This window comes from Elephas maximus, chromosome 13, assembly GCF_024166365.1.
Source record: "Elephas maximus indicus isolate mEleMax1 chromosome 13, mEleMax1 primary haplotype, whole genome shotgun sequence".
Classification (NCBI taxonomy): domain Eukaryota; kingdom Metazoa; phylum Chordata; class Mammalia; order Proboscidea; family Elephantidae; genus Elephas; species Elephas maximus.
In genome coordinates this window covers 76757069-76775677 of record NC_064831.1, presented here as the reverse complement: position 1 = coordinate 76775677, position 18609 = coordinate 76757069, and the positions used below count along the sequence as shown (strand labels likewise).

At 53.6% G+C, this 18609-nt stretch overlaps 1 protein-coding gene across 4 annotated transcripts; it reads right to left on the bottom strand.

Annotated features, from left to right (window-relative positions):
• Positions 1-282: 282 nt before the first annotated feature.
• MFGE8 (milk fat globule EGF and factor V/VIII domain containing) lies at positions 283-16214 on the bottom strand. Of its 4 annotated transcripts, XM_049906096.1 has the most exons (10): positions 16039-16213; positions 12306-12431; positions 11836-11967; positions 9465-9646; positions 8810-8965; positions 7951-8095; positions 2441-2628; positions 1211-1366; positions 937-1116; positions 283-631 (listed from the first exon to the last, which is right to left on the bottom strand). In XM_049906096.1, the coding sequence occupies exons 1-9, from the start codon at positions 16109-16111 to the stop codon at positions 973-975; spliced, it is 1302 nt and encodes a 433-aa protein (XP_049762053.1). In that variant the 5' UTR covers positions 16112-16213; the 3' UTR covers positions 283-631; positions 937-972. The 4 variants fall into 4 exon arrangements, with proteins under 4 accessions (XP_049762053.1, XP_049762052.1, XP_049762054.1 ...); XM_049906095.1 differs by having other exon boundaries at positions 283-1116; XM_049906097.1 differs by having other exon boundaries at positions 283-1116; positions 2441-2625.
• Positions 16215-18609: the final 2395 nt, after the last annotated feature.

Sequence of the window (18609 nt, the reverse complement as noted above, 5' to 3'; positions counted from 1 at the left end):
TTTCGCAGTAGATGGCCAAGTCTTTCTTTCAAGACACCTCTGGCTGAGGTCGAACTGCCAACCTTTCCATTTGCAGGCGAGCAGGTAAGCGGCTGCACCACCCAGCGAATCCTGACCCTTGAGTGGGAAGCCCCAATGATGTCTTCCCTCCTCCTGCTGTTCAGCTATTTGTAGCTGGGCAGGAAACACAAAGAAGGCTGGGGCTCAGGCAGAACTGAGGGTGGAGGGACCAGCACAAGCCAAAGCCCATTACCAGGAAGCAATGACGAGCAAGAGGCCCAGTGGATAACATAAATATATTTTGGAAGCTGCCTGTGTGTACTCCAGGTGAAGAACAAGCAGGGGTGCCCCCCGCAACCCAGCCACCCCACCGCCTTCCCCAACCCTGCTCCCGGCTCTCTCCGGAGGCACCCCACCCCATCTGTCTCTTTCCAGGCCTCAGGATAAGGGTCAAGAGAGGTCTCCAGGGAGATAAGGGGGAAGTGACTGGGGGATAGGTGGCCTCTCCGGTCTCTGGGGGGCGGAGCTATTATCTCCAGCCTGGCGCCTGGGGCCTTCCTCCAGGGCCCAGGGATGTGCTCTGTGAAGAGGGTCTGGGGTGGACATGAGGCCCTCTGCGGTGCACCAGTACCTGGGACCAGGGAGGGGGAAATACAGGTAACCTGCACCCCCTCCTGAACACTACCGTCCACCCCGGCCCCACTCAGCTCCTACAGTGCCTAAGAAAACAGAGTGGCATGAGAGTGGCCCCAACCTCCCCCCCGCCCTGTGGGAGGTTAAGGGTCAGAATGAGGGAGGAGGGGTGACTGCCTGGTGGCGCCTCCTCTGACACCCAGCCCCTCCCCCACCCCTGCTCTGGCTACAACAGGAAGAGGCAGAGGGCCCGGTGGCCCACTGAAGGGGAGGAGAGGGGGCTGGTCCTCCCCATGTCCTCACAGCCTGTCCAGTCTCTCCACCGAGCAGCAGGGTGGGCTACGCCTTGCAGCCCAGCAGCTCCACGCGCAGGGTGATGCGGTTGTGCCAGGCAACGGGCAGCACGCGGACAAAGCGGGCCAGGAAGGGCGTCTCAAACACATTCTTCTTGTGTGAGTTGTTGTCTGAGTTGCCAAGGAAGATCTGGAAGCAGATGGGGGCGTCAGGAGGACCCCAGGTCAGGCCCCCAGGCACCCAGATGTGGCAAGGGAGGGCAGCAAGGCAGACGGACACTCACCCTGCTGTCCTCAGCCCCGTGTTCCTTGTATTCGGTCCAGTTCTGGCCGTTGTCACTGTAGGCCACCTTGTAGGCTGCCACATACTGGATGTAGCCGAAGTCGCGGGCCCCCTGGGTGATGATGCCTGTCACCCGCCTCCGTAAACCCAGGTCAATCTACAAAAGACCAGTTTCTTTCCCTGGACCATCTCCACAAAGGTGGAAAGAGGCAGACACACTGGGGCTCAAATCCCTGCTACTTCACTTAGCTGAGACTCAGTTTTCTCATCTCTAAAATGGGCATAAATAATACCACCTACTTTGCCAGACACAGTGCTGGGCACTTCACTGCAGATGAAGCTCAAATTTCAGAGCCTGGGCCCTAGCCAACCCCTGTCCCACCCCTGCCTCAAACCTGTACTGGGGTATGATGGGAAGACAGTCAGGAGAGGCCACAAACCTACAGGGGAAGTAACTGCTGTAGAGGCCTACTACGGGGCTGTCCCAAGCCTTACATTGGTGCTGAGGGTGCCCAAAGGCAGGTAGCTCATAGAACCCAGCTCCACAGTGGGCTCCTGGGGGCCTAGAGACAGACCTTCCATCCCCAGCTTCAGTCTCTGTCATCCCTGACCACCCTGGGAAACCTGCCAGCTGCCCCTGGTCAGACAGTCCCAAAACCTAGGTTCCAAACCCAACTCACAGTCAACCAGCACATAAGCTCCACGTAACTCCTAATTCTGCTGGAACTGTTTCCTCATCTATAAAACAAGTTTTCCAGGACTCTCTTGTGTGTTTACAGGTTTCAACCAAATCCAAGGGCTGTTCTACTTCTGATACTCAACACTGCGTCAAATATCTGCTCTTTGCTCAGGCAGAAGTCCTGAGATGCTTGGGCCAGGTCTCGCTCTTCCACCCCATCCTGCTGGCCTCAAGCTGAGCCTTCTCAACCTTAGGGTAGCTAATGGAGGTGGCTGTATCCCTAAATATACATACACACTCTCTCTCTTTCTCTCTAGAGCAGAGCCCTGGTGGAAACAGCACTGTCCCCTCACCTGGCTCTCTCTGGTGTTACAGGATCAGGAGAAAGGTGGGGCACGTGAGAGGAAAAAAGGGGAAAGTCAGAGAAAAACAAGGCTTTTCAGAAACGCTCTGAGGGGGCAGAAGCCCGGGCCGGGCGGAGGTCAAAGATGGCAGCCCCAGCCAACCCCAGCCCCCAACCCCAGCCCTATACCCCCGAGGGCCAGACCCCACCTGCAGCCACTCGGAGGCACTGTTGCTCTGGGCGGTCCAGGCGTTGAACTTGCCCTGCTTGTCCAGGCGCGCGTACGAGGGATGCCAGCTGAAGGCATTCAGGCCCCAGGACTTGAACATGCTGGAGGCCGTGATCTGCTTGTCGGGGATGGTGTTGTCCTTCAGGCCCAGGGGTTCAGAGCATCCTGCTAGCAACGGGAGCTGTCACCAGATCTTGGGATCCACAGGTTCCCCAGGATGTGAGCACAGGCCATGCAAGGTAAGGCGCTCTGTGTGCGGATCAGCCCCTGGCATCCTCTGAGACAACAGAAAGACGCTCCCTCCACCTCTCACAGCCAATGGTTCTCACTGCCTGTCCCACCAAACCCCTCTGTCCTCTCCTCACCTCAGCCAACATTTCCCACCCCCAACTGGCCCCTCACGGATCACCCAAGACTTCTCACGCACCACTCTTCTCCCTCAGCACCAAGGCAGCCCCTGCTCCACCACCTCCCACCTTCCTTCAAGGCTTGACTTATAAGACACTGCCTCTGGGAAGCCTGTCCTGATCGCCTCACTTGGCCAGGACTTCTCCCTCCTCTGGACTCACAGCACTTCCTCTGCGGTGCAGTCGTATCTATATTGCTACATCCTGGAAGTGTCATCAAGAACTTTAATAGCAAGCCAAAACCAACCCGTTGCCATTGAGTGATTCTGACTCATGGTAACCCCATGTGTTACAGGGTAGAACTGAGGGTTCTCAATGATTGTAATCTTAACGGAAGCAGATCACCAGGCCTTTCTCCCACAGTGCTGGTGGGTGGGTTCCAACCGCCAACCTCAAATTGTGTCGCCAAGAGCAAACCATTTGTGCCCCCAGGGACCTAAAACCAAACCCATTGTTGTCGAGTTGATTCTGACTCACAGCAACCCCAACCACTTGTTTATTCAGTGCTTACTAAAAGTCATTTAATCTGCCACCAAAATGGTTAAGTAGATACTACTAACCCCATTCCATGGATGAGAAAGCTGAGGCCAAGAAACATTAAGAACTGTGCCCAAGTTACACACACAAACTCCTAACCACCATGCCACACCGTGATGTCATCTGCACCATCCACGCACTCCACCAACATGTGAAGCCCTGCCTTGTGGCCATCCAGCGATGACAAGGATGCATTTCCTGCCCCCAGCAGCTCCCAGTCCATACAAGTCAGAGCAGTGCTGGGACCCAGGATCCTGTGTCTGTCCCCAGCAGCCCCTCCCTCGGTGTCTACCAGAGGGCTTCACACACACAGCAGACTTTTCCGGTTTCCGGGGTGCGGGAGACCTGTGAGGGCTGCTCCTGAGGAGCTGGCCTCTGTTTCACTCCGGCCCACCCCAAACACTCAGGAATGTGCCTGCTGATCCATGCTAATCACCAGCACCTGGTAAGTGGCCAGGGGCTGAGCAAGAGAGAAACCTCCCAGAAGAATGACAGGTGTGTTCCACACCTGGCAGAATCCCTGCTCCATGACTATCTGGCCCCCTGGGGAATTTGTGGGGCAGGTCCTGGGAGCAGGCTGTATTACGTGGTGCTTTATCTCACTGTCTCCCAGGACGCTTGCACCCTTGCCATTAAAGACATTTGCCTCCTGTGTGTTGATGTGCCTGCCAATGGCACCATCAGTTCCTGGTGACGGCGCTGCACCAGGTAACCGCCACCCTCCTCCCACAAAGACTGGCTGCTGGGCTGGGAGGTGGCTTGTTTCTTGGCTCCAGACCTGGGGAAGCCTGAGGCAGCCTAAAGCCTGGGCAGTTCTGCAGAAGACAACGTCAGTTCTGCAGCATTTGCTCCAGGTGGGCCCTTCCACAGATCATCTGTTTCAGCAGTTCATTCCTCCCAACACTGGGCTTCCCCCAGGAAGCTGGACATCGTTCCAGGTAAGATGCAATTGGAAAGGGTACCCGGGCAAAAGCCAGGACTCCCAGCTACATGCCTGCTCCGGCACTCACTATGTGACCCTGGGAAGTCCCTTCCCCTCAGTTTCTCCATCTGTAAAATTAGGAAGTACCACTGCAGTCCTTCTCACAGATCACCTGGGGGTCTTATAAAAATGAGGATTCTGTTTCAGCAGGTCTAGGAAGGGCCAGGAATCTTCACTTCTAGCAAGCTTCTGGGTGATGCTGGTACTGCTGTCCTGTGGTCCACATGTGGAACGGAGGACTCTAATCCACCCACCCTGATCCAAGCCAGCACCACATCACCTCAGGCTGGATGACTATGTAACTTCTCACAGGTGTCCCCTCTGCCCCGTTCTCCCCACACAGCCTAAAGGAACTCTTTAGACACAAATCTAATCAAGTCCTGTTAGCACTCCACAAACAAGAACTACCACTCGTTTCAGGATAAAGACACAAACCTTAAAATGGTCCACAAGATGCCGCCTGGTCTGGCCACAACCACCTCTCCAGCCTCATCACCCACCAAGCTCTCCTCACTCTCTAGGCTGCAGCCCCACAGGCCTTCCTTCTAGCCTTCAGTACACCCCAGGGCCTTTGCACTCACTGATTCCTTTGCCTAGAACACTCTTTCCAAGCTTCTCACGTGGCTGGGGAAAGGAGACAGCGCAGTCCTAGAGGAAAGTAGACAGGGTGGCTTCACTTCCTCCCTTTTCTTGATGTTCTCCCACTCTTGGCCTTACGAGGGCGCCAGCTGTGATACGGTCATGCAGGCAACACAGCCAAAGGCTTCAGACCACCAGGGTGGATGGCACCCGTTTTCAGGGACATGAACACAGGGTGGGCTCCCACAGACTTGCTTGGCTCTGTTCTTTACCAAACCAGTTGCCATCAAGCCAATTCGGATTCATGGCAACCTCATGTGCTATAGGGTAGAACTCCCTCGTAGGGCTTTCTTGGCTGTAATCTCTACAGAAGCAGTTCACCAGGCCTTTCTGCTGGGTGGGTCTGAACTACGACCTTTAGGTTAGTAGCTAAGAGCAAACCGTTTGTGCCACCCAGGCACCTTTACCACCCGCCACCGTAGAGTCGGTTCCGACTCACAGCCACCATACAAGACAGAGTAGAACTGCCCCGCAGGGTTTCCGAGACTGTAATCCTCATGGGAGCAGACTGCTGCATCTTTCTCCCACAGAGCAGCTGGTGCTTCAAACCGCCAACCTTTCGGTTGGCAGCTGAGCGCTTAACCACCAGTTGCCTGGATTTCCTTTTAGCAGACAGCAGTCTTTTACTCACCACTTGAACTAGAAAGCTCAAAAGGCAGTGAGCCCAGGAGAGGGAACACATGAAAACACTTAAGTTCACATACATGCACAAGACTAAACCCAGCCAGGCAGAGACTTCAGCTCTGAGTGGTACTGGGTGGTCTCTGAAGTGGAAAAGGAGAGCGGAAAGGGAGGGAGGTCTTGGCTAAGGCAAGCAAATCAGCGAGCCACCTACCTGCTCCACAGTTCTGCCTAGTGAACCTTGCAGTTCCACCTGTGGCCAGGAGGTGGCACTGTGGCTGCAAAGGAAGGGAAATAGGCAGCCCTCCAGAAAGTTGGGCAGAGCCAGGATGGAGCAGACCTGCTGGGTCACCTGGCCTCCCCTGCCCCTTTGCTCCAGACTAAGTCAATGTTGAGATTTTCCTGGCTCAGCTGAAATCTGTTCCTGTCTGCTTCTCCCACCTCTTCATCGGAGGAGCTCCCTGGAAAGGGCAGCCAAAGCACCAGTTTCAGCCCTATGGCCCTGGAAGTGTCCATGTTTCTCTAGAACAAAGACTATATATAGGAGGTTGGGGTGGGGAGGGGAATCACTGGAAGGGTGGGTGTCAGAAGCCCAGGGATCTAGTCAAAGTTTTAATACCGACCAACTGTGTGCCCTTGATAAATAATTTATCTAAGCCTCAGTTTCCTCATTCATTCCTCATTCGTCAAATATTTATTCAGCACTTCTATGGATGTTGGAGCCCTGGTGGCACACGTAGTTAAGTGTTTGGCTGCTAGCCAAAAGGTCTGCAGTTCAAATCCATCAGCTGCTCCTTGGAAACCCTATGGGGAAGTTCTACTCTGTCCTATAGGGTCAGAATGGACTCAGTGGCAATGGGTTTGGTTTGGGTTTTATAGGTACTAAGGAGCCCTAGTGGCGCAGTGGTTGAGCATTTGGCTGCCAACTGATAGGTGAGCAGTTCAAACCCACCAGCCGCTCTGTGAGAGAAAGATGTGGCAGTCTGCTTCAGCAAAGATTTACAGCCTCGGAAACCCCATGGAGCAGTTCTACTCTGTCTTTTAAGGTCACTATGAGTCAGAATCACCTTGACAGCTATGGGTTTGGTTTTTGTTTTTTTAATATACTATGTACTGCCAGAAGAATGAGCAAAACTTCTTGGAAGGAGTACAGCCAGAATGTTCCTTAGAAGCAAGGATGTCAAGACTTCATCTCGCACAATTTGGACATATTATCAGCAGGGACCAGTCCCTGGAGAAGGACGTCATTCTTGGTAAAGGAGATGCTCAGCAAAAAAAAAGGAAGACCCTCAATGAGATGGACTGACACAGTGGCTGCAACAACGGGCTCAAGCATAACGCTGATTGTGAGGATGGCGCAGGACCAGGCAGTGTTTTGTTCAGCTGCACATAGGGTCGCTATGAGTCAGAACTGACTCAATGGATAACACCTAACGACAATAACAACATGAGCTGGAATTGGCTAGGCAGCAACGGGTTTGGTTTTTGTTTTTTTTAAATAGATGTTAAAAGGAGCCCTGGTGGTACAGTGGTTAGACACTCAGCTGCTAACCAAAAGGTCAGCGGTTTTAACCCACCAGCTGCTCCTCAAGACAAAGATGAGGCACTCTGCTTCCGTAAAGATTACAGCCTTGGAAACCCCATGGGGCAGTTCTACTCTACCCTACAGGGCTGCTATGAGTTGGAACCGACTTGACGGCAATTTTTTTTTTTTTGATATAGATATTAAAGGAGTCACTTGGTGGCACAAATGGACAAGCGCTTGACTACTAGCCAAAAGGCTGTCAGTTCGAACCCTGGCAATCCGCTTGCAAAAGGTCATAGCCTTGAAATCCCCAGTTCTACTCTGCACATACAGGGGGTTGACATAAGTCAGAATCAACTCCATGGCAACTGACAACTAACAGATACCAAGCCAGGCACTGTTCTAGGCACTTGGAATGTGGCAGTAAATAAAACAAACTTCCTGCCTGCATAGAGCTAACATCTGTAAAACAGAACTAATGCTACTTGTTCTAGAAGCTCAAAGAACCAACCAAAATAAGTGAAAATGCTTTGAAAACTGCAAAGCATCCCACTGAGGCAATGTTTTTTTTCCTCTACCAACTACAATGCCCAGGGCCACGGGTTGGCAGAGGGCAAACCCCTGAACAAGACCGCTGATGGCCAGGTGAGCCCTCTACTGTGCATCTCCTGCTCATGGTCCCTGGGCCTTGCTGCTTCCTGCCCAGCTCAGCACGGCTGAGAAAAGAGGGAGCAGGAAAGGGCCATCTCCTAAAGCTGGCCACAGCCCCTGGCACTTACCATTCAACTCACAGCCAAGCAGCTCGAAGCGGACAGTGCAGGCCCGGTGGCAGACCACGGGGACCAGCCTCACATACTGCGTCTCCAAAGGGGAGTCAAACAGATTGGTCTTCTGGCCATTGTTGTTCACGTTACCCACAAACACCTAGGAAGGAAGGGCAGATTAAAGGAATCAGTCAGTGTGGGCAGTACTGTTTCCTGGGGTTGCCTCACCTTCCTCTTCAGCTCTGGGTTGGGGGGGGGGCACAAACAGACGAGATTGGGAGGGACTTAGCAGAGCTAGCAGGAGCTTGGATATTAGCCCTTACATTGGCCTTCCCACAGCCCCCAACACAGATCCCCCTTCTTATACCCTCCTTGGTCATCATGGGATCCTAGGCATACAGCCCTGTCTTTCACACAGAGCTACCTCTAACCTATAGAGTGCCTCTATGCAAATTAGAAAAAGACATTCTTTGCTCAAGTTATTTCATTTATTATGACAATTTTCTGACAGATTTAAGTATACAAATATGTGATGTCTACATTGTGAATGGTGCCCACTTGCTAAGGGCATCCTTGAGCGACTTACAGCCTGCACAACTGTACACGGTGGCCCTGGAGGCTCAGAATGCATCCAGCTCTACCACCGCCCTCAACAGGCCATTTCACCTTTCTGAGTCTCACTATTCTTATCTCTCAACCATAGCACATGGGCACAATCTGGGTGTCCTAATTTCTGAGAACCAAGACACACCTGAAGGCCCACCTCATGGCTAATTGCCCAGGGTACCCTCCCCTCACTGGGGGCCCTCAGGCAGCATTAGATCCCCAGGGAGTGCTAACCACAGCCCTTCTTTAGGGCCCCAACAGGCCCCACCTTGTCTCTAAGCCCCTCTGCATCCTGGATAAACTGGAACTTGTGCCCATCAAGGCTATAGGCCACCTTGAAGGTCCTCAGGTACTCAGCACTGCCCACACGGCTGGCGCCCTGCGTCACCACACCCGTCACCCACATCTTCCTCAGCAGGTTCACCTGGACAGGGGACAGAGAAAGCGGTACCCTCATCTCCCAGGTTCTTTCTGTCCAAGGTCCAGGCCAACCCACCTCTGTCACTCCCTCAACTGAGAGAAGGTAACACAAGCAGGACAAAGGAGGGGTGGCTGCATTTTCCCAGGGAGTGACAGGGGTAGCATGTTGCCCTGGCAGGGGACTTTTTATCTGGTCCTCATAGGGCTCTGGGCTCAGCGCTCATGGAAGCACACAACGAGGGGCAAGACCCCTACTCCATGGCAAACAGCCCCCGCTGCCACAGCCTGGCCCCCAACACTACTTTCCACTCAGACATGTACGCTCCTCTCCCTTCACCTGTGGGCACCTGCTACCTTGCTACCTAGACCCCAGTTATGAACCCTCCCCTGGTGGCCCCCCAGTGCAGGCCCACTCATTCCACCTTCTCCCCTCCATGGCCAGGCCCTCCACCATCCAGTCTCAGGGCCATCCCTCAACGGGCCCGTTAGTCACTTGTCCACACCTGGATCCAGGGGCTCTTGTCATAGTTGCTGGCCGTCCAGGCATTGACGATGCCAGTGCGGTGTAGACGGGCCAGCTCCGGGGCCCAGCGCTGCATACCCATGAAGCCCAGGTACACCGAGGAGGCAGAGATCTGTGAGTCAGCGATGGCACCCCCCTCCATGCCCAGCGGCATGCTGCACCCTGAAGAAGGAGGAAGATGACAGTCAGGCTGCCACCGGCAGGGACCAGGGCCAGCTAGGACCCAGAGGACAAGAAAGTAAGGCAGTATGGCCTCTCTTGGACCCAGAGCCAAAGAGAACCTCAGAGCCTTCACCCAGACCAGGGGCCACAAAGGGACAATGCAGATGATGGACAGAAGGGGGAACTGGTGAGAGGGGCACGACGAGGCTGGGATGTGGGTGAGAGAGAGAGAGAGACGTTGCACAGAATCATGGACGGCTGAGACCCAGGGCTGCCAGGAGGCAGGCCAGGCCAGCATTCATGGGACTGCCAGGACTGGCCAGCAGTCTCACCCCTATAGGCCATTGGCAGCATTACTCTGGTGTGGAGGGTGGGATGGCAGGAGAGAATAGCAGTATGAGCCCCTCTCCCTCATCTCCCCCCAACTCCACCCCTGCCCCTGGCTTCCCCAGGAGGAGGGGGCTTCAGGAGAAGGGGCACCTCAGACGGCAGGGAACAGTATGTGCACTGCACATAAAGCAATAAGAAAATCTGCCTAGAGTTTTCTAGAATTCCACTGGCCAGAGCTTTCAGGTGGGGCGTGAAAATCATTCTGCTCTCCTACTTGCTCATCCTGGCCCAGCCATCTGTGACCATCACCCTTACCACTACCGCAGCGATGTGGTACCAGATGGGGGGGAGGAGTTTCAGGCCAGCTACCAGGCCCACCAATGGGCCGAGCCTCCTCTTTCGTCTCCCAGGGGTCCCCCTTCCAGGCAGAGAACCAGGGACAGCTCACTCTTGCTGAGCCCCTCCCAAAGCCCAGGCTCATGAGAAGGCGAGACACAAAGAAGTAAAGCCAGACGCCCAGGAGCAGAGGCACTCAGGATGATCAGAGAGATGAGCCCAGTCTGTTCTCACACCCCTGAGCCCACACCACACAGAGTGGCCCAAACTGTGCATTCTTTGGTCCTGCGGGGTCCTTGTTGGCTCCAGGAAGCACTCCACATAACAAGCAAAGGTCCCTCTGGGGGATCCCCTGCCTGTGTGGTTGTCTCCTGCCTTCTGCCCAGGTGCCACATATCCAGGCTGGGCAGACCCAGGGCCAAGGAGTTTGAAGAGGGCTTAGTGAGTAATTCCAGCTCAGGTACACCCATGGTTACCTCAGCTCCCAGCATGGTAATTAGTCTGCCCAGCTGGCCCCACACTAGGCTCTGTCTGCAGTAGCAGGCCCCCCACCGCTTCCACACACACCCACCAGGACCTCAAACAAATCTGGTCTTAGCCCACAGCCCAAGGCACAGGCCCTGGGTGCCGTCTCCTCTGAGGGAAAGGGCATGCGGGGCCCCTTACCTGCCCTCTCCCAGGGCCAGCTCCTGCACAGCCAGCCCCACCCAGCCCCCTCCTCCTGTAACTCAGCAAGCTGCAGAGTCCACCCCCACATCTGCCTGGAGGAGGGCTGCCTGGCCCCCCACCTGAGACACTTAGGGCCTGACCCACTGGACTTAGGGAAACTGGGACCCCACCCCCAACTCCACCCATCCCTGGGCCCAGATGTGGGCCCAGCCACCCCAGAGCAGGCCGGGAAGAGTCCTATTTGGATGGGAGCACAGGGTGGGAGGGGCCCTGGAGAGCCACTGCTGGCCATGTTGGCTGGGCACCCACCCAGGGCAATTATGTGGCCGAGCGGATAGTCAAGCAGGTCAGTCCCTCTGCACACGCTGGGCCTCTGACAGCCCGGCCACTGCCCGGGCTGCTTCCTCCTCCCCCAGCTCCATGATGAGGCCACAGTTCAGATCTGGGCCAGGATCTGTCAGACCCCAAGGACTAGCCTGATTTACCGACCTCTGGGCAGGATTAAAAACGTGTTTGCTTTCCTCCCTGGGTAGAAAAATCCCAAAACTTCCAGAGCTCTGTGTCTGCTTCAGGCTGCCCCAGCAAACAGCACTCCCATGACCTCTGGGGGTCACCACAATCCCTCCTCCCTTGGAGCAACATAGGGCTTAGCCTGCAGCCCCAGGAGAGACAGCCAGTGGAGAGATGCTGGGGAAGGACAACAGGATCCTGTGTCCCCGCTTGGCCTCACTGAGGCTCTGCCCCACCCTCACCCTGAGGAGACTTAGACACAGGAAGTAAGGCCAGCACATGGCCTGTGACGCCAGGACTGGAGGTCAGGGTCCACCCCCACAAGCAGATACCCCGATACTCACTGGTCTCACAGTGGATGCCTGCGTAGCCCTGAGGGCACTTGCAGATATACGGGGTGAAGATGTCCCCTCGGTGCAAGTCGTCAATTACCTTGCATTTGGCATCGTGCTGGCAGGGATTTGGCAAACAGGGACCTGGGAGGCAGGTAAAATGGACAGGTGGTCAGGCAGATGCTGGGGACAGAGATGGGGTAGCAGATGTGCCTAGTCCAAAAGGACCCACCACCCAAATTCAGTCCACTGTCCACCTCTCTCCCAACCCCAATCTGCAAAGGATGGTCACGTGTAGATGAATCAGCCCAATAAGGGAAGCACCCAGTTTTCCAAGTGGCTTGGGGGTTTCCATGGTAACGCTGGCCAACAAGACAGGGTGCTGAAGCCCACCGCCCACTTCAGGAACAGCGCAGTAGCCCAAGGCCCCTACGACTTGGAACTGGGGGTGTGGCGTGGCAGGCACAGCCCAGGGCAGGTACCTTTCTCAGTCTCATTGCACGTGGGGCCCGTAAAGCCTTCAGGGCAGAGGCAGTAGAAGGGGGCATTGTCCATTTCCACCAAGCAGGTCCCACCATTCAGGCACTGGCTGGAGTCACAGAAGTCACCTGCAATGGTGACAGAAGTCACCTGACTCAGTGACAGCAAGTCATTCATTGGATAAACATTTGGGAGGCCAATTACCATGGACGTGCTAGGCCGTGAAACAGAAATCGGGCATGGTCCAGGTCTCATGAAGCGAATCGGAAAGAAGTGGGCGGGTCAACACAACATGAAAAGGTGCCATGTGCCTTAGCAGAAGCAGCCTGTACGAGGGGCGATTGAAAGTATGATTTCTGCCAAGGAGATGGAAGTTCTTGCAGAGGAGAGGAGCTGGGTCTAGAAGATAGAGTGGGAGCATGCCAGGCTGGGGAAGCAGGAAAGAACATTTTGAAGACTAGCAGAAGTATGGAAGAGCATTGTGTGTTGGACAACACTAAGACACAGCTGGAAAGGTAGGCTGGTGACAGACAAGCAGGGACCTTAAGAATGACAATTTAGAGTTTTCATCCTGCAGACTGGTGGCTCTTAACCTTCCTTCTGCCTCCCCACCCTTGTCCACCAAGACAAAGAATCACAGTGATTTTCAAGCAGGAGGTGAAAGTAGAAAAGCCACTTCCAATTCCAGGAAGGAGAATGGTGAAAAGAGCCCATCTGCAGAGGTGCTGCTGGGCTCCCCTGGGGTGGGGAGGGATCCTGTAGCTGCAGCAAGATCCCTCTGGCTGCAGGGTGGAAATCAGACTGGAGGGGGTGAAGTGGAAGGCCCAGAGAACATCAAGGAAGCTGTCACAGGCATCTGGTGGGAGAGGAAGGCCAGATTTGAGAGACACGCGCAGCAAGGACTAAAGAAGAAGGAGGACACCGAGACTTCTGGCTGGGAACCTGTGTGACAGATGTGCCCTATTAGTCATGGTGGAGAACACAGAAGGAAGAGCAGGAGCATGGTCAGGGTAAGTTAAACATTTATGTAGGTTTTGGATCTGAATGACTGTATATGTAGGACGCTCAAGAGGGTCCCCATTCCCACACTCAAAAATGCGTCCCTACGTCTGGGGTCTTAAATGCTAGCAAGTGGCCATCTCAGATGCATCAATTGGTCTCAACCCACCTGGAGCAAGGAAGAATGAAAAACACCAAAGACATAAGGTAATTATGAGCCTAAGAGACAGAAAGGACCACATAATCCAGAGAATACATCAGCCTGAGACCAGAAGAACTAGATGGTGCCCGGCCACAACCGATGACTGCCCTGACAGGGACCACAACAAAGAACTCCTGAGGGAGCAGGAGAGCAGTGGGATGCAGACCCCAAATTCTCGTAAACACACCAGACTTAATGGTCAGACTAAGACCAGAAGGACCCCGGAGGCCATGGTCCCCAGACCTTCTGTTAGCCCAAGACAGGGACCATTCCCAAAGCCAACTCTTCAGACAGGGATTGGACTGGATTATGGGATAGAAAATGATACTGGTGAAGAACGAGCTTCTTGGATCAAGGAGGCACATGAGACTATGTTGGCATCACCTGTCTGGAGGGGAGATGAGAGGGCAGAGGGGGCTAGAAGCTACCCAAATGGACACGAGGAAAGTAGAGGGAAGAACCATGCTATCTCATTAGAGGGAGAGCAATTAGGGCTGTATAGGAAGGTGTATGTAAATTTTCATATGAGAGACTGACCTGATTTGTAAACTTCCACTTAAAGCACAATAAAAATTAGTTTAAAAAAAATAATAATGAGTCCCTTAAAGGCTGGGCTTGAAGCCCAATTCACCCCAGCCTGTCCCCAGTCCCTTGACTCTGGTACCAGCCAGTGAACTGCAGCCCCCTGGGTCTGCCAGGCTAAGGAGGGTCCACTGGCTGATCTTAACACTCAGAAAGGCTGGCCCAGGCCCTACGCCCAAATCAGTTATTTGGGGCAAGATATGAGCAATCTTTTCTGCTTGCCCCCAGATTCACCCCATTTCGGGCTGGAGGGCCCTCCTGAAATTCCAAAGCACCAGAGAGCTCAGGCCACCTCTCCAGGGAAGACAGCACCATTAATGAGCTGTCAGAGCTCCACCTCAGCCCAGGACTTAGAAGCTTAAGGCCACTCCCAAGGAGCTATTAGTCATTGGCTTTAAATAGCAGGTTAAATCCCTCCCCGACCTGGGAGGCTATGACATGCCACGGAGGCTTGGGAATGGTTAGAGTCCTGGGCTCCTGTCCCAACATGGTCCAACTCCTCTTCCTCTCCCTCCCAGGCTCACCCTCTACCCTCCAGCCCCCACCATACTCCTCCAGGACAAAGCAGTGCAGCAGGAAAAAGAAAGGGAAAAGGAAAGATGTCCCAGACCTGACCAGGTCTTCTATTGACAAAGGCTAGGCCACCTGTGCAGAGCACACAAGGTGCCTTCCCTTTCTGGGAAAAGTCAGATCACCCTCTGCAAAATCTCCTTTGGGATTTCAGGGTCCTGCTGTTTGGGAGGAGTTCCCCAGGGCTCAAGTTGGGGAGACAGCAGGAGTGGAAGGGGACTCTGAGGACTAGGCCATCTTTTCAGGGTCGCTGGGGAGGGCCAGGAGCTCCCAAGTCCATGGGAGTTTTGGACTGGCCTTAAGGGCTCAGCTCCAGGTCTAGGGGCCACACTGGTCACAGGGCACAGAGCCAGAGCCCAGCTGTGACCCCCTCACTTCAGCTAATCCTATTTCTATGAGAAAACGATGGAGGGTGTGCCTGACAAGTTCTTGCCCTCACCCTGCAAAAGGCACCCCTTTCCCAGCCGTGGAGGGGTCGACGGGGCACCACAGTGAAGGGAGTGGGACAGCACCGGTGCCCCTCCAGCCCAAGGCACCACCATGAGCAGGCTGCAGGAGGCCCAGCTGTCAGCTGAGGTGCGGAGGAGGACCAGGGGAGATAAAGCTCTGGCCAAGGCCGCGGGAGGAAGCCAGGACACTCTCCAGCAGGAGGCAGCCCTTTTCCAGGTGTCTTCCGGGCTCTCAGCCCCTCCAGAATCCCACCTAGAGCCCACGCCCACTCCCCCCCAGCCCCTCAGTAACTGCCCAGACACCTCCAAGTGGGCACGCAAAAAAAAAAAAAACAGTGACCCATCTAGCTGGGAAGGGGCTGGGAGAGAGATGCTGGCAAAGTTGGCTGAAGAAGACAATACAACAGTCCTGGAATCTTCCAGGTGGAAGGGGTTGTGAGTCAGGCACAGTTCAGTGGCCTCTTTTCACAGATGGGAAAAGAGAGGCCCAACACAGCGGATTCCTTTGTTGTGTATAAGCCACATCCCTGGGAGCGGCAGGGCTGTCACCCAGTGTCCCGGGTCCTCGTGCCTCCACCACTGCCCAAAACCCACTGGCGCTGAGACAGCAGGAGAGACAACGCCCGTCCCTCCCTCCGCCCGGGCGCAGCCAAAAGCCGCCCCTCCGCACAGCCCCCGGCGCTTCGCCGAAGTTTGTAAACAGTGGAGGTGGAGGAGGAGCCCTGGTGGCGCCGTGATTAAGTGCTCGTCTGCTAACCGGAAGATCGGCGGTTCGAACCTACCAGCCGTTCCTCTGTTCCATAGGGTCTCTATGAATCGGAATCGACGGCAATGGTATTTGATTTTGGGTTTGGAGCTGGAGGGAGGGCGCCCGGGAGAACTTCCGAGCGGCGCGGAAAGCGGGCGCGCGGGCGCGCGGCGGGATGCACTCACCGGAGGCGGCGAAGAGACCAGTGGCGCAGAGGAGCGCGCCGCAGAGCGCGGCCAGCAGGCGGAGGTCCGGCATGCTGCGGGGAGAGGGGCGCGGGAGCCGGCGGCTCAGCTGATCCGACTGGCGGGCTCTGACTCCTGCTCCTCCCGGCCTGGGATAAATCGGGCAGCGCCGCCCCGCCCACCGGCCCCGCGCTCCGCCCAGGCCGGCGGGAGGCGGCCCTAAGGCGGGGCTCCGCGGCGGGGAAGGAAACGGGGCAGCCGAGGGGCCAGCGGCTCGCGCCTCCCCCCGGGCCACACCCGGCACCGCGCGTCCCGCGGGTGGCCAGGCCCCGGGTCCAGCGTCCAAGGCTCCGGGTCGTCAGTGGACTGCGCAGGGAAGAGCTCGGGAGACAGGAAGTTTTCTTAGGAGTTAAAAAAATAAAAAAAAGAAAACTTTTAGACTTAGAAAAAGATCCTAAACCTTGCTTATAAAAAGAGAAATGCAGATTAAGACTATTTTGAGCATCAGGTTTCACTAGTCAGATTGGCAATATCAAATTATTAGCACACCGTGCGTGCGAGGCTGTCGGAGAACAGGCCCAAGCTTGCTTTGTTGGCAGGAGTGTGAATTGCATCAACTTCTCTAGAGGACTACTCATTAATTTTGATAGCAAAATGACAAATACTGAGACCTCAAGACCTAGCAATTCCACCTGGAGGAATTCATTCTACAGAAACTCACATGTGCAAAATGACGTATACACATGGATATTCATAGCAGCATAGCAGCATTGTTTGAAATAGTAAAGACTAAAAAAAAAAAATCAGTAAAGTGCCAAACAGAAAAAAAAAAAAAAATGAGGCTTTACCTGCCGTAGAGAGCCCTGGTTGCACCGTGGTTAAGTGTTCAGCTGTTAACCTGAAGTCAGCGGTTCGAACCCACCACCTGCTCTCTGGGAGAAAGATGTGGGAGGAAGACGTTCAAGTCTGCTTCTGTAACGATTTACAGCCTTGGCAATGCTTTGGGGGCAATTCTACTCTCTTCTAAGGTTGCTATGTATTATCAGACTGACTCCAGAGCAGTGGGTTTGCTGTTTTGTTTGTTTGCTTTTATCAGCCATAAGGTCTCTGTAACTACTCACCTCTGTCCTTGTAGCTGGAAAGCAACCATTGACAATTGGTTAAAAAAAAAAAAGTGAACATAGTGGTTGTCCAAGGGGAAGGAAACCAGGGAACTTTCCCAAATTCAAAACTTACTACAAAGCTACCATAATCAAGATGGTGTGGTACTGGCAGAAGGATAGACATATAGATCAGTGGTATAGAATTGAGAGTCCAGAAGTAAACCCATACATTTATGGCCAGTTGATTTTCAACAAGGTAGCCAAGTCCATTCAATGGGAAAAAATAGTCTTTTCAACAAATAGTGGTGGGACAGCCAGATCTCCACACACAAAAGAATGAAGTTGGGCATACACAAAAATTAACTCAAAATAGATCAAAGATTTACATGAAAGAGCTAAAACTATGAAACTTTCAGAAGAAAAACACAAGTGTAAATCCTTGTGATCTTGGATTAGGCAATAGTTTCCTAGATAAGGCATCTAAGCATGAGCAACTAAAGAAAAGATAGGGAAATGGAACTTTATCAAAACAAAAACTTTTTCTGCTTCAAAGGACATTATCAAAAAAGTGAAAGGAAAACCCACAGAATAGAAGGAAATATCTGCAAATCACAAGTCTGATAAGAATCTAATAGAGTATATACAGAACTCTTACAAGTCAACAACAAAAAGACAACCCAGTTAAAAAGTGGGCAACAGATTGGAATCAATGTTTCTCCAAACAAGATATAGGAATGACCAATAAGGACATGGAAAAACTGCTCAACATCATTAGTCTTCAGGGAAATGAAAATCAAAACTGCAATGAGATACCACTTCACATCCGCTAGAATGGCTATCATCGAAAAGACAAGAATAACTGCTGGCGAGGATGTGTACAGATTGGGTGGCATTGCTGGTGGGAATGCAAAATGGTGCAACAGCGGTAGAAAACAATTTGGCAGTTCCTCACACAGTTGGAAACCCTGGTGGCCTAGTGGTTAAGAGCCACAGCTACTAACCAGAAAGGTTGGCAGTTCAAATCCACCAGCCACTCCTTGGGAACTCTATAGGGCAGTTCTACTCTGTCTTATAGGGTCACTATGAGTCGGAATCAACTCCACGGCAATGGGTTTGGTTTGGGTTTTTTTCACACAGTTAATTAAACAGAGCTACCATATAACCAATAAGAAGCCCCTGGTGATGCAATGGTTAAGAGCTGAGCTGCTAATCGAAAGGTCAGTGGTTTGAACCCACCAGCGGCTCCTACACGCATAAAGATTACAGCTTAGGAAATCCTATGGGGCAATTCTACTCTGTCCTAGAGGGTCTCCATGAGTCGGAATCAAGTCAACAGCACACAGCAACCATATAACCAAGCAATTCCACTCCTAAGCATAGTCCCAAGAGACCTGAAAATGTACGTGCATGCGAGCACATTCGTGAATGTTCTAGCAGCAGTGTGCATTATGGGCAAAAAGTGGAAACA

Coding starts and splice junctions, on each gene's coding strand:
- MFGE8 (XM_049906095.1), bottom strand. CDS start 16,111: ATGCCGGACCTCCGCCTGCTGGCCGCGCTCTGCGGCGCGCTCCTCTGC. Junction 11,968..12,305: donor GTGCAATGAGACTGAGAAAG/GTACCTGCCCTG, acceptor CCTGCCTCCCAG/GTCCCTGTTTGCCAAATCCC. Junction 2,629..7,950: donor GCTTGGCTGTGAGTTGAATG/GTAAGTGCCAGG, acceptor TCCCGTTGCTAG/CAGGATGCTCTGAACCCCTG.